Raw genomic sequence first — 15,587 nt, 5'->3', positions numbered from 1 at the left:
AGATATGCAGACTCTGTGTAAGGGAGGTCTTTCATGATGAGATGGAGGACTCGCGCTACCTCGCCTCACAGGCCGAAATATTGAGTTGCGAGTCAATTCATTTGATTGGCTTTGTGTGGTAGATTAACTGTCCATCCGTCTAAGTGCTGTGTTGATGTGTGGACACGAGGACTTGCTGCTAACACTCTAGCTCCAGACAACACTTCAAACTAGCTGAGCTGAAACCGTGGAGAAAACAACAGGAGCACAAAAGAAGGAAAGCAGTGTCAGGGCATTTCTTTTATTACTGGCGGCACATTGCAAATATATACTTGATTAAATCAAGCGGAAAACCACATTTCCATTTTAGAAACAATATTTTGGCACATCAATATTTTAAACAATACAAAGTTCCGTTTAATTCTGTTTATTTCCAAAAAGGCAACTCAATATGCATTACATTACATGCAAATGTACTAAAGCCCACATTCTTCATACAAGCCGCTTATTGCAAAGCCGATAACCATGAAGCATAATAATTTATACTAATATTCCAAAGTCTCTTTTAAACTCACTAGTGTAGTAAATATGAAACGTGCACATTCCATTCATGACACAAAAAGAAGCTCCCAAACACGCTGGATATTAGACAACCTTTAAGCTCGCAACTCACTGTGAGGAGGCCATGACACTCAAATCCAAATTCATAGCGCGTAGCTCAATTTAAATTAGCATCAACAATATAGAAAATGGGTTGCAGTGTTAATGCGGTAAATCACAGTTGTGTTTGGAGAGGGGATTGCGATCAGTCTTTTACATTTTTTTTTTTCTCCAACAAATGTCAAGTTTAGAGAAAAACAATCACGGTTGCGTGCAGAAATGTCTCAAGTCTCTGCTCTCAGGTGGGTGAGGTATTTGCGTCTAGATTCTCTGCAGCTCAGATGGCGGACACAAACCTGTCCATATTCCCAGGGTACGTCGGGTGCCTCAGGTAACCCCCCGTGTTGGCAATGGGCCCCGCAGCACTGTTATACTGGGAGAAAGAGCCCAGTTGCACCGGGGAGACCCTGCCGTAATGGTCCGCGGCCTCCACGGACCCGTGGGCTGAGGGGTGGAGGCGCCCCGTCGCCGCGTACCCCTGGTTCTGGCCCTGCCCGTACGAGCCCTGGTGCGGATGGTGGTGCGCGTGGCCGTTCGGCCCGGCGTAATTGAACCCGGGGTGCGCAGCGGAGCGCGAAGACACGGACCCTCCGCACGGTTGGCTCTGGAAAGCCGGGGCCGCCAGGCCGCAGGGGCCCGACCCGTTCGGGAGACCCTCGGGGCTGAAGCTGCGGCCGGGTTGCTGCATCACGTCTGGCCCTTGACCTCCCAGCATGCTCGCCGGGGTCTGGTGTCCTATGAGGTTGTTGATGCTGAACATGCGGGTCTGACCGGGTCCGAACCCGGGAGGGGAGGGAGAGGGGTAATACGCAGAGGTCAGCTGCTGCCCGTAGGCCGGGCTGACCGCCATGTTGTTGTAGTTGGTGTACGCGGTGGATCTGGCGATCTGGAGGGGGGAGAACACTGGTGCGTCGTGGACATACGAGGTGTACGTGCTCAGGTCGCAGCGCTTGAACCTCTTCCTGCGCCTCAAGAAGCTGCCGCTCTCGAACATGTCCTCTGCGTTGGGGTCCAAGGCCCAGTAGTTGCCCTTTCCCGGCCGCCCCGGCTCTCTGGCGATCTTGATGAAGCAGTCGTTGAGGGTCAAATTGTGACGGATGGAGTTCTGCCATTTTTTGGAATTGTCTCTGTAGAAGGGGAAGCGCTCTGTGATGAACTTGTAGATCCCCCCCAGAGTCAGCTTGCGGTCGGCGGAGTTGGCTATGGCCATGGAAATCAGCGCGATGTAGCTGTAGGGGGGTTTCCCCCGCTGGAGAGGTCTCTTCCTCCGCCGGCCTCTGGGCTGCTCCTCTGACTGCAGCGAAGGGTCGGAGGAGGACAACGCGTGCTCGGCTTGAGGTTCCTTCTCCACTTTCACCACCGGCATTGTTCTGTGCAGGTCAGACGTGTCCCTTTGACGGAGAGAGCGCGGAGCCGCGTTAGTACCTCCACAGTGGAGACGAAGGTCCCTCCGGGGGTTAGATCCTCGCTGGTGGGAAATCAAAACGAGAGATGGGCCCAGCGCACAATGCCGGTAGAAAGTCCCCCCCGGTCGTAGAACTCGCTGCCTTTAAGTCCAAAAATCCAGCAGCTGTGTAAATGCGGTCGAGGTAATTCTCTTTTTGAAAAGAGATTCAACGAGCGCTCGTTCCCGCTGATTGTTGTCCGGGGACGTTGCCGAGGTGAGGCGAGGTGTGAGAGTTGCCGTTCGAGATGTTAAAGGTGTGTGTGACGATGAGTCACTCGGCGTTGGAGTGTATTACCTCCACAGAGCACCTGAGGGGCCACACCCCCCTCAGGCATCACATGATCTTTACATACCTGAGTTCTATAAGGGTCTATTGTTCACGTTCAAAAGAGTCTGCATACTTTGGGGTGGAAATTTCTATTCCCTTGTTTTTTTATATATTTTAAATATCCCTGTATATATATATATATATTATATTATATTAATATATATTCTCATGTTCCTAAATGGCCAAAAATATCCAGCATCTAATTACAAATCTACTTTTCCGATTAGGTTTTAGTAAGTTTTTTGTTGCTCAATTAAAACCTAAACCTCAGAATACTCCCAGAATGTTTTGTTTACTTCACAATTTTGTGTATCATATAGAATTGTTAACTGTTTTACTGTTTTTTATTTGTATATTTTCTTTTATTTTCTATTATTAATTGTAAATCATTGAACTTTTGTTCAATCCCAAGTATGCACCACCAACCATGACAAATTCCTCCAATGTCCAACATACTCGGCAAATAGAATCTGATAAAATGTTGTGTATTTACTTTGTATTTATTTTATGCAGGTTCTTTTTCAGTTTCAAAGGCCGAAGCTGTCCAAACATACATTCTTTCCTATTGATATTCAAATTTCCCTCTAAAGTCAACCTCAGTTTACTTTATAAAGTCCAAAATGATCCAGGTTGTTTTGACGTTTAACACTAAAAGACCTCTTTAGTGGTAACTAAACCTACGTGTTGTTTTTCTGCCTCGGCCCCTTGTTTATTTTGCGCCAGTGGTTGGCCGAGCCAGCTGTGTTAAGAGATGCAAATGTTTTCCAGGCAAAAGGCCGTCCTGTGATTTCGGCATGCAAAATACAGGCCAATCATCACAATCTTTGGACGCAACCTGAGAGATAAGAATAACAAACTCTCAACATGGCCGTACCTCTTGAAATGGATTCTTATTATGAGCGTCTACAGTGAATTGGTGTTAGTATGTGCTGGACATGTTTTAGACGTTTTTCTCTAAAAAATACTACATTATTCTCTAGAATAACGAAGATATTCGGTGCTGAGATCTGTGCGATTTAAAGTGAGCAAGTCCTTTCCTGGAAAGTCTAATCTGTAAAAGATCAGCTGGTTTCAAACACTATTAAATTTCACCGGATTCAGTGATGGAGACAAAGCCGGCACCCTGAGCAGCTCAGGGGGGGTATGAGGTCCGGCTACTCCGCGGGGCCAGGGTTCACCACCTTAATCTTTTAAACAAACAGAGATACAAAAAAAAAAAACAGGGCAGCACACTCCCAGCGCTCATCACCAGGTGAGCAGCGTGGACATGTGTCAGAGCGGCGGCGCGGTGAGAGAGCGCGGTTTCGCTCAGACAAAACAGGCCGATGAAAGGTTGAGTCCTGTTGCTGTTTCGGGGCTTTTTGGGGTTGGGGCGGCAGCATCCTGTTCTAAGACGGGAGCGGGTGTGTGATGCGTTAACACCACACAGCTGTTTGAGCCGTTTGAGTTCAACTGGCACATTTTACAAAGTTCCGGGCCCTGTCACTCCAAGTTCTCAAATATCTTAAATATATGTATATCTTTCTCTATTTATGCCTTTATTTGATTATATTCTATATTTTGGTAAAATGATTTCAAATCAAATAATTGGGGAGACATTTGCTAGAATGTTGCAGATTTGTGCATTTGTTGGTACGATGTCTATTGTTGGGGTAAAACTATAAGCCACTATAGTTTATCTGAAGCTGCAGAGTTATAGAAGTTTAGAAAATGTTCATACTACCTTAGTCTGAGATTGATCGCTATCCTTATTTTTGTAAATGTTTTTTTTTTCAAACACAGCTCTTTAAAGCGCAGAGACAAACTTTTTTGTTTGTGCTCTTTTTGCATTTTGTAATAATCATTTTTATTGGACCACCATTATTATTTATTGTTTATTATGTGTTCATGTACAACGTAAAAAATAGACATTGTATCACATTGTAGTAGGCTTGGTGTAATGGTCTGTGTGTGTGTGTGTGTGTTAGGGTGTGGATGTGTGTGTGTGTGTGTGTGTGTGTGTGTGTGTGTGTGTGTGTGTGTTGGGCACACAAGGCATTCAAATCTACCCGACACCCCGGCTGTGTGGTGTAGATTTTCAAGTGAATTCTCTTATCATCTAAAAGTTGAATATAAAAGACCTTGTTTATCAAGCTTTAGTTGATAGAACCTTTCAAATAGATTTGTTACTTTTTTTGTCAATTTATTGGCCTGATCTTTATTTATTGATGTACAAAAAGAAATTCAGCTGGAAGGATCCAGTAAAACAAAGAAAAAAATGGTAAAATTCACAAAAGACAGTAGAAAGTGTAAATGATATGTGTAGGAATAAGAACAACGTATTCAAGGATTTTTATTTAAATAAGTGGATTTACTGCATTTATAATCAATGGAAATTTGACCCTTTTGTTAATTTTTTTAAAGTTACTTTCTTAAATGTATATACCACTTTAAAAGCAAACGGGTTTAGCACCAAAGGGCTTCACAAAGACCTATACATCATTTCTCATATACAAGCTTTAAGACTTATTTGGGCAGTTTCAACTCAATTTAGACCCAACAGATTGGATTAACTATTTTAAGCCCATGTTAAACCGTACATTTGCAGTCTTAAGATACAATGAAACCACTCTGAATATTTAATCAAATAATCCAAATGACTGTAAATGTGTGGTTTCTTTGCTTGTGACAGATGTGATGGACCTCACCCTTTACTTAAGACAGCTTCTTATGCTTCATGCCAGCGAACAATTAGGGACGAGTTATTTCTCAGGCAGCCGTTGTTTTGGGAGCTCAGGCTCATAGATGCCATAGTTTGCTTATGCATCACATTCTGGCACTCAAACAACATTTATTGTTAATATTTGTTCATGAGCCTTTTATCCCAGCGTTTGTGCGTTACAAATATGAGCTGTGCTGCTGAGAGGTGACTCTACTGTCAACAATTGAGCTCAAGAACTTTTTAAAAGCAGTTGATGAGCTCCAGAGACTTAAATTATTCTCATTTTGTGCCGAATGGTTGATGATTTCTAACGTGTAATGTGTGTAAAGGATAGCTATTATGACAAAGAAAACAAACGTTCTCTCAAATTCAATTCCTATACTGGCTAACCATGAATACAACTCTAACTAATTAACAATGGATGAAATGACGCTCCTAAAGTCAATTAATCATTCAAATCAAATGTTGCCTTCAGCTTTTTGTCGTTTTTCAGCTCATTGATCTGTTTTTACAGCCTCATACTGTTATCCCTCTATTTTGCTTTCAAACAAAAAGACTCTGACAAACCAACTTCACACAACCAGCTTTCACCAAACAGCAGCAACACGCTAGAACATTTAGCAACTAAACAGACACATATTTCCAACAGGACTTATTGGATACCAATAGAGAGCTGGTAATTATTCGCGAGGGTACAGAGTGTGTTTAGCTGAAGTAGATAAGTAGAAAGTGGATAAATTGGATGTGTTGCTTTTAATTGCATAAATAACTCACTTTTGTTGTTGCATTTGAATGTTTCAAATGTTTTAAGTACATTTGTGCTCACAGCATGCACATGTACTCTTCCTTTTGAAGTGCACTTGAGTTTGGCATCACTGGGTATACGTTAGGGCCTCCGAAGCTGAGGGCCCTGGAGCCATGCATTGATGCCGCCGTGAGAGGCCTCCACCTGTCCATCACGGCACGGGGTGGAGACGCAAATGACTGCTGGAGGCTGGGGCAGCTGCAGGAGAGAGCACGGCTGGAGCCAAGGCAAATGAAGAGCCCTTCACTTTGTGTCCCACGTACACTTCTGGCTGTGCCAGAGAAAAAACGGCTCTCTCCAAACAAAGACAAACAAATTTAGGATTTGAATTTGAACACTTCTGACTTTAACCATTGGAGGCACGTGTAGAAGTGGTGGATGACTTCAAGGCGGATTCTAAATGAAAACAAGGTGCACGCTCAAAAGTAGCTGAAAAAACAACAACATATTTCTCATGTTCAGATATTGCCGTTACAATAGAAATTGAAATTGCTGAGCCCAAAGTCAGCTCCTACAGGTGATGGTGATAATTCTCTATAGGTCCGTCACCCCTGTCATTGCACCAACTGGATGATTGAGATAGAAATACGCTCCTTCCTCAAACTACTTCCATATGTTTTTTTGCTCTGTGTAAATGCGTATATGAGAGACACACATAACCATACACATACGCACACACACATACGCACACACACACACACACACACACACACACACACACACACACACACACACACACACACACACACTGATTTAACGGCAGGCTCCCCGGGCAGTGCAGCGCTTCAGTTATGTAAACTGGCCTGGGTTTGGATCAAGTCAACCGTCAGGATTTTGCATCCTCACCAAGCCCCTGCAGCTGCTAATGCAAACAACAAACTCGCACTGGCTTCACAGTGGCATGACTGGGTCACTTTTTACACACACACACACACACACGCATACGCACACGCACACACAGACAAACAGCAGTAGACTCTCACATTTAAACACACCAATCAGCTTGTAAGATCAATCTTACAACATGATCTGTTGGAAATAGGACCTGAATCAAGAGATTTTTTGTCTTTCTTTCGAAAGAAACTAACTGAAAGGCCGGTGGACGGCTTAGCAGCTAAAGAGACGCATGTATTCTACAGGCATTGCTAGAGAGGAGCGAGGGGAATTCATCGGGACACGAGACAATCACACAGTCTTTGCTGGATGTGTAAATAAGGTGATGCGTCCTAACGAGTTTGCCATAACTTCTTAAAAGCGATATAATTCTCAATTAGTTCACGCATAGTAGTACATTTGCAAGTTTAAGGTGTCCGGATGGTACTTTGAGTAACTGATAATCCAAAGGATTTATGCGTTGTAGTGGATTGATGATTTTACTTTGAAAAGAGGTGTGTTCACAAGCTGGCATATTGTAACTTGTTGAATTATTTGCAACACCGTAAAGACTAAAGACTGATTTTCCAAATTACCATTCAAACTTCCTCCTCTGAGTTTCGCCTTCTGGAATGTTCAGGTGACATGTTGTACAAACCAGTGACCTGTGAGCATAAACTGGCATCGAGGCTAAAAGTGCGTGACAGGGCGTCATTGACAAAGAATCCACGTTAACACGCGGACAACAAACAACAAAACAAGTTTGAATCACGATGCAACAAACACAGCAATCTGCAGTCACCTCACAGTGTCATTTAAACACGTCAGATCCTTTTGTCCTGCTGCACCGGAGCGGGACCGGGCCTGTGAGTCACCCAGCGACACTCGGCAATCAGCACTTGTCTACTCATCACTGAAGAAATCAGCATGCATTTACGCTGCAAGTTGAGCGGTGCAGTACACTTTATTAATTAATTCATAGATTTGGTGTATTATTAGATTTAATTGCACTCCTTTTACATAGTGAATCCTAGTCAGTTGGTGATTAGCTGTACTTTGAATGACTCACCCCCCCCTCCCACCCTCCCCCCTCGAGATGGAGCCCCTCTCCTGCACTCTGGAAGAACACACAATTATAGTCACGCGTGGCCACAAATGTCAGTACCTCCATGTCAGCGGGGCTCTGTGAGGATCCATGTGTCAACATATCACAGACGTCTCGGCCTGCACAGAGACCCAGCCGGCTGCACATGAACATTTTTACCCGTGCCCGTACCTGAAAAGACATCGCACGTCGGGATCCTCATCCAACTCCAACGCTATCCTCCTGATTTTGTTCTGCTTCATTAACACAGATCCATGACTGTGTGTGTATGTGTGTCTTTTTGTTGTTGTTACCGCACAGAGCTCCTGAGGCTTTTGCAAAGTATTTCCCATGAAGGAAAGCTTTTGCTGTCTTTGCTCTTGAGTCGTGCGATGCTGCGAGCCTTCTGTGTGTGTGTGTGTGTTGGCACTTAACGGCACACAATTCAGCCTGCAAAGTCACGTGGTTTACGCCTGGGGTGGGCCATTTTTAGAGAAGCCCACGGCAACTCTGGGCAAGTAAGCAAAAACAAGTGCATATTCTCCAGAGTCCAAAAATACAACAAACGCGTACATCTCAAGGTAAAACTGTTTACCTTGTATGTGAATAGATGAAGATAGTGCCACAACTTGGAAACACCCAGCTGACCACTAGCGTAACGATAAGAGGAGACTTCATTCCTTACACTTTCCCCTTGTCTTTATTTCATGTGTGAGAAAGACACTCTTCTCAAATCGTATCTCCACCCTGCAGCAATCGTGGAAGATTGTTTTGTTTTCTTAACCTCCTATCTTGACTTTATCACATTAGCTGCTTTGGTCGCATGTATTGAAATCTTCCATTTATGCACAACAACTTTGTAGTGTGTGTCATTGCTGACAGGCTTTCAGCGCCACCTAAATCCTGTGATTCCTGAGCAGGAAGATACTGGGTCTCATCCAGCGGCCACCAGAGTACAGGGTTGTGTTTTCTTCTGACATGTCTGTTTAAGCCTGGCAGATGAAGCACTTGTCGAAAGGGACTTGGCTCTTGTAACGCATGTTTGTAAAAGGTTAAATCTGTTGATTGTATTATATAAAGTAATAATCGATTTGCATAAACGGTTTGTATAATTTGTAAAATAATTAGTAAAACCTCAATTAGGAAGGCTGTTCTCATTGACTGTTTGTACCTATAACTAAAGTAGCCAAATGCCCTTTCATATAAAACTCATGTCATGGTTAGCAGGGACGTGCCAGGCTAGCTCTAGAGAAGAATGACACGCTCACCTGAAGAGGAGGGTGAGATGGACGGATTGGTCAAGCAAATGTTTACCCAGGAGATAACTACATATATATACATATCTATATATAGAGATATGTTCATATGTATAACTATACAACGTAGGTACTTAAGTAGCAGTACGTAAGTTACACACTAAGCACAATCATTGTCACAGAAATCCTTTCCGAAAGCTAAAAAAGCAGTTTTGTGATCCCAAAGTCGTTTGAGCAGGCGCACGATCACTCGTATTATTATTTGTCACTAAAATGCACAAGTGCAGGATTTTGTTCGGGGGAAGTTTTAGGCCATGTGACCGAGAGTTTTATTTTTAATGGCAACTTGAGGCTGATGGCCGCATTAAGGTGAGGCCAAAGAGTTTGCTAACAATAGCTAACAAGCCAGGCCTGTGGGTGATTATTTATCACATGCTGAGTAATGTCTATTAGTGTTTTCTTCTCTCTCCAAACCTCCATCAACCAAGAAGCACACACTTCTGTGAAAATTAACGTCATCGTATCAAAGCTCTTTAAAGGTTAGATTTAATGTCTATTGTTGTGATTGGTAATTATAGGTCATTAGTTTGTCAAGTTTCACAATGACATCGCCTGGTAACAATTTATGCCCAGATAAGATCTTTTCCCTCTGTGAGAGACAACGTACATGCGCATTCTTGTGCCTCAGTTGACTGAGAGGCTTGAGCATGACCACTCGAAACAGCATGCGGTGCAGAGAGGTCTACTTGGATCAGTGTGTGTGTGTAGAAAAGAGTGCTTTGGGTGTTGTAGAGCTCATGCATACCTGTATCCAGGTTGTGTGAAAGGAGGTTGTCCTTCTGGCTCAGCCTCGCATGGCAGTTTGCCAGAGAGAGAGAGAGAGAGAGATCTGGACTGGTATGCTGCTTCTTTGCAGTGCCACCTGTGTCTGTGTTACAGTGGGATTTGTACCTCCTCAATCACTGACACATGCGGATTATCTTTACTTAGAGAAAAAGGCGATGCAAGCCACATCTTGTGTGATAGCAATCAGGCACTTCCATAAGATATCGTTGCCTTTGTTGGTTTTTTTTTAAGATCTGCGAACAGTATAATTGCTGTAATTATACATTTAAAAGAGTCTTATTTACATACAACCCATCCTAATTGTAAATCACATTAAAACACAGAAACAACAAAGTAATTTATTCTTAAATCAGTTCTGCATTGATGCCATATGTGACTTTATGGGGATTTATTCTCCTTGTGCACTGTATGATGAATGGTCTTGAATGAATGGTTATGAGGTGCCTGTGCTTGGCACAGATAGCCATATTCAGGTGGGAACGCAGGTTAAAGGTGGGTCAATTGTTGAGGAAACATCATGAGCGAGTGATAGATGAGAGGAAATACTGTTGAACAATGCTGGTAATCTCCCTCATTAAAAACCTACTCACCTGGATTTCTCTCTCTGTGCAGCTGCGTGTCTATTGTTAGTCGTGCTGGGTATGGAATAAGCAGGACAGAAGTAAGGAGGTAATACAAAAAAAGTTCTCACTCATAGTGTAGCTGTGGGAAACTGTGTATTCACGAAGATGCGATGCCTCATTGACTCATCCGCCCATTAGCCATACCCGCTTACCCTCAAGGGTCTCAGGGTTTCACTTCATCAGTAGAAATACACTGTTCATGCCCACATTCCCACCTAGAGGCTGCTTAGAGTCGCCAATTAACCAAACCTGTGGGATGTCTCTGCGCTGTGGGAGCTAACCAGAGCACCCACGCAGGCACCAGGGGGGGGGGGCATGTTGCCTCCACACACTGCAGCCCAGCTGGCGGGCAGGTTTGAAACCAGAAACGTTTTACTGGGAAGCAACATTGGTCATCAAACCAAACATCAACAAAACAAACATTAAAACTCCTGTGATACATATCAGAGACATGGAAATAGATCCCTGACTCCTCAATGCTGAAATGCCGCCCCTAAGCCCTGAATCCTGAACCCTGAATCCTAAACCCTAAACCCTGAACCCTGAACCCTGAATCCTAAACCCTGAATCCTGAACCCTGAACCCTGAACCCTGAACCCTGAATCCTGAACCCTGAACCCTGAACCCTGAACCCTGAATCCTGAATCCTGAACCCTGAATCCTGAACCCTGAATCCTGAACCCTGAACCCTGAATCCTGAATCCTAAACCCTGAACCCTGAACCCTGACATGAATAGGAATGAATTCCGTATGATTGGAACACACTGAAATATATCACGTCACCATGACAACGTAAAAAAAACTTTCAATTTAAATCAAGTTTTTGTCTGATATTATGGTCTGATGAGTTTTTTTTCATCTTTCAAATGAGTTCAAAATGTCTGCCAGAGAGCCTCAAACACTCTGACAGATTGACAGTTGGACCAGACTAAACCCTCACAGAGTCAGCGGGAGCCCGTTAAGGTGGAAATTTGGGGCCTAAACGACTTTGGCAAAGATACTGAATCAAGATACTGAATTAGGAATTGCTGCCGCATCAGTGTGTTGAAGAGATATTTAGGTTAGATCCTGATGTCGTACCCTCTTTGATCCTAAACTGTTGTGTAACTGATACAAGCAAGACTACGTTTCTAATAAACAAGATTTTTCGTTAAAGGGAACAATTAGCCACCAAGAGCCAGAAGATAGAGGATGTGTACAGGGAAGACAGCACAAAGGAAGTTGACATGATGTTTGCAAACTTGAAAAGAGAAGAATTTAGTCTGGGTTAAAAAAAGACACATTCATGTGTAGATGTAACACAGTTATAAAAAAAAAGTGTTGTTCAGGAGGTTGAGGCTGCCGGACAAGTTCTCCTGGATTCTGTCTCTCGATGAATAGAGACCACAATCGGAGGTGTTTTGGGTAAACAGTTTCACCGTTAATGCGAAAAGACTTTGGATTGCATGTGCTCGAGCAGCCACATTCTGTCGAGCAAGGCGAGCTGCACAATAGTAGCGCGATGGGTGCGACCGTCTCCGGGATTACAGCAGGAGAATAGAGGAGAAACGGAAAACTCCTCCTCCAAGGAACCCTCGCACTCACCTGGAGTTACTGGATGTTTAGTTTGTTAAATTATGCTTTTAAAGGTGCCTCCCCCCCAACCCCCCCCCACTACCACCTCGCCTGCCCTCCCTCAGCTTAATTGATTTGTTTGTGTATCAACTTTTAGTTTCGGACACCATTTGAATGGACTGGTAGATTTGCACACCAAATGTTGTGCCATTGTGCTGCTTTGCATGCAGTGCGGCCCGGGCCTCAGCCGGCACCATTTGTCACGACGGAGGCCTTTCTCTGTTGACTCACACTTTGAAACCTTCTACAAGCTAAACCACTGGGAGCAATTTATGACCTGGAATAAGCTACTGTGAAGTTAATGAGTTCAGTCCTGCCAAATAACGAAACCATTCAAAACCAAGTTATTAAGCATGGTGCAGCGCAGGGTACTTTAGTGTATATAAGATACCACCAAACAGGGTCCTGAAGGTTTTTCTATCGATACATTTTTTAACTATAAAACACTCATTGAGTCCATTTAACAATTTACATCAAACATCAAAGGCTTTTGTTCTCTTTTGAATTCATTTTCACACAACATATTTTTGTTGTTGAGATTTGATGATTTGTCTTAATTAGATTAAGATCATTGTGTACTCAGGCGTTGAGTGACAGATGAAGAGGAAAGATTATACAAATTTTTCCTTTTGTCACCTGAAAGTCTTTATGCAACTGTCAAAAAGGTCCAAGCTTCCAAAAGGGAATAAAAGAACACAGGTGCTCTCGGTTTAAACGAGTGGCGTAACAACTGTTTGTGAGTTAGTTAAATCTGTCTCATTGAACTAATTATCAAATTATCATCATGGAACACCCTCTAAAGTTAAAAATACATAATTTTGTTTTTTAATGGAGAGGTTAAATATTGTTACATTAATTCTAAGTTGCATAATATGACAACCTTACGTAAAAATGGACACGTTGATCATAATTACAATGTATTGAATGTCAGAAATGTTGAATTTCTTGTGTCATTTTTTAAAATCTTTAAGGTCCTTATTTGTTTGTATGCATCACGTCATGTACCTACATTTTGTTAGTTTATACAAGTTTGTATTTTTTACAATTAATCTCCTTAAACCACCCACACAAGTTAACAAATGTTTTTACATCTGCCACATTCTGTGGATCAATAACACGATCTTCCTGAAGAATACGGGCTTCCCAACTGCAACAAAAGTCTTATATATTTCATTTGGATGATAATGGATTAAAAAAAGTGTAAACGAGGCCTACAATAAACTGGTGGTCCCTTACTGAAGTCAGATGACAGGAACTCTGTGAATAAAGTGAATAACAGAGTTATTTTATTTCTTGAACCCCCCCCCCCCCCCCTGCTGCCCGACCGACGGGCGAGCGTGGCATCTGACCCCCGGAGACCCTCGCGGTATTAGCGACAAATATGCACGAACACACAAACACGCCTGAGGCACCTCCTCCCAGTCGCACTTCAATGCTCCTTCCACTCCTCGGCCCACTCTCGCTCTCCTCCTCCTTCCCCCTGCTGCCGTGAGGCCGCTGAACCCGTCTTGCTGCCTCATTTGTCATCGCCAATCACTTGCTCTTTGAGCGGGCCTGACAGACGGGGGAATTAGCTGCCTCTGTCTGGTGTTGAGAGCTCAGCTTTCCTGCTGAATAGAGAAACTATGTATGAACGCCACAGGAAAACATGTAATGACACACACATGGCACACTCCCACCAACAGCTGCTCCTCACACTGCGTCTCAGCAGACTCAAGACCGGTCTTGGTTTAGTTTCTTTCATATATTTTTTTCCCTCCATTGGCCTTTATTTATCTTTTTCTGGTACTTTTTGCATTTTCTCCTAAGGTGTGTGTTGCGTGTAAGAGGAGGTGAGAAGTGAAGGAAGTAGCTATACCACATTATAGAAAATGACCTTTTGTCTTCTCTCTTAAATCCCATTTTTTACCAAAAGAGAAGTAGCATTTGTTAAAGGTTTGCTCCGTGGTTGCTCTGGTTGACGGGGGGTTAGCGAAGGGTCAGTTACTAAAGAACTGTACTTCACTACTACTAGCTCAGCAACTTTCTTTCATTGGATCTATTTTCTACTTCTTTACGCGACTCCTAAGATTTAAAAAACAGACGATTTTTTATTGCTCCCCCAGTTGGTCTGAGGATTACAACCACTTTACTTCTCCTGAAGGTTTAGTATTAGTTTACAGTCTCAGCTGCCTTGTAATCAGCTCAACTACCCAGAGATTGGTGCCTTTTGTAAGTCAAAGATTTATTTTCATTTGACTTAGAGTGTTATCACAAGGTAATACAAGTGTTTCTGGTTTATTGTTATGGCTTAATGACCGTCAGTAGTTTAGATGACTGGATTTGAGGGCGAGACAGATAAAACACATTTAGGTGTCGGGTTTAGGGGGGGATTTACACATAGAAATCACAATATTACAAAAGCAACAGAGCTTACCTGGAAGGCTGCCATGAAAGAAAATAAACCTTCATATTTGTACCAAATAAGGGATGAAAAATACTGGAATACACCCTCAACTGTAAACCAAATGAATCAATAACTTTACCAACTAATTAAACTGTTAAAGTTTTAGTAAAGCGTGGGAGTATTTGAAATGCGTGGGGGGCTTCATTTGTAGAGTGGATTTCAAAATCATGAAGAATTAATAGTGATAGATCGACTAAAGAGACCAAATAGAGCTCTGTCCTGTGTAAGTGTTGGAGTCATTTTTAGAGTTTGGTGGGGTGCAGTTTTAACGCCTTTCACACAATACATTCAGTATCTATGTGTGCCAGCAACTCGTAGAACCACTTCTGCACCCAACGCCGTGGGAGTCAGCGGAGTCTAAAAAACGTGTTGTTCCCTCGGCCTCCGTCAACACGTGGAACTCGCCTGCAAAACCGCGGCGTGGGCGTCTTGGCGGTCCGTTGCGGTCTTGGGGTTGTTGCCACGAAACACAGACGGAGCCTGCCAGTCATGCACCGAGAGCTGCGTCTGGTTCAAGTGTCAGACGTGATGGAGTGTGTCGACTGCGCTGCGCGGTCTAAGCCCGCCATGGTCGGCTGGCAGGGCGGGCTGAGCGCGCCGCGCGGCGTCCTCTTTACACGCAAACCAAATGCATCATTCAGTTTGGACAGACCCTTTTGATGGGAAGGACTTGGAAGCAACTTGGATCGAAATTGCGTCTCTGTTTGAAAGAGCGGGACTTTGTGTCTGTGTTCTAAAGCACATGTGAGCAACTGCTAAAAGGCCGGTGGTCATTACAAAGACCTGTGTGAGGGGGGTTCAAGGATCGTTTGGGGTTTAAAGAGAACAAGAACAGTTGTAAATGTTGAGGGGTCTGTCTAAGTCGGCCAGTGGCTGCCCCACTGGAACCGGGGGGGGGGGTGGGGGGGGGTGGGGGGGGTGGGTG

General features: G+C 43.6%; 1 protein-coding gene across 1 annotated transcript; it reads right to left on the bottom strand.

Annotated features, from left to right (window-relative positions):
• Window positions 1–379: 379 nt before the first annotated feature.
• On the bottom strand, window positions 380–2,290 carry foxe1 (forkhead box E1). The gene has a single exon (XM_037472718.2). The coding sequence runs from the start codon at window positions 2,003–2,005 to the stop codon at window positions 917–919; it is 1,089 nt and encodes a 362-aa protein (XP_037328615.2). The 5' UTR covers window positions 2,006–2,290; the 3' UTR covers window positions 380–916.
• Window positions 2,291–15,587: the final 13,297 nt, after the last annotated feature.

The sequence above is a fragment of the Pungitius pungitius genome, chromosome 9 (assembly GCF_949316345.1).
Source record: "Pungitius pungitius chromosome 9, fPunPun2.1, whole genome shotgun sequence".
Classification (NCBI taxonomy): Eukaryota; Metazoa; Chordata; class Actinopteri; order Perciformes; family Gasterosteidae; genus Pungitius; species Pungitius pungitius.
The sequence above is the reverse complement of the archived record's forward strand: the minus strand, read 5'-3'. Positions and strand labels throughout refer to the sequence as shown.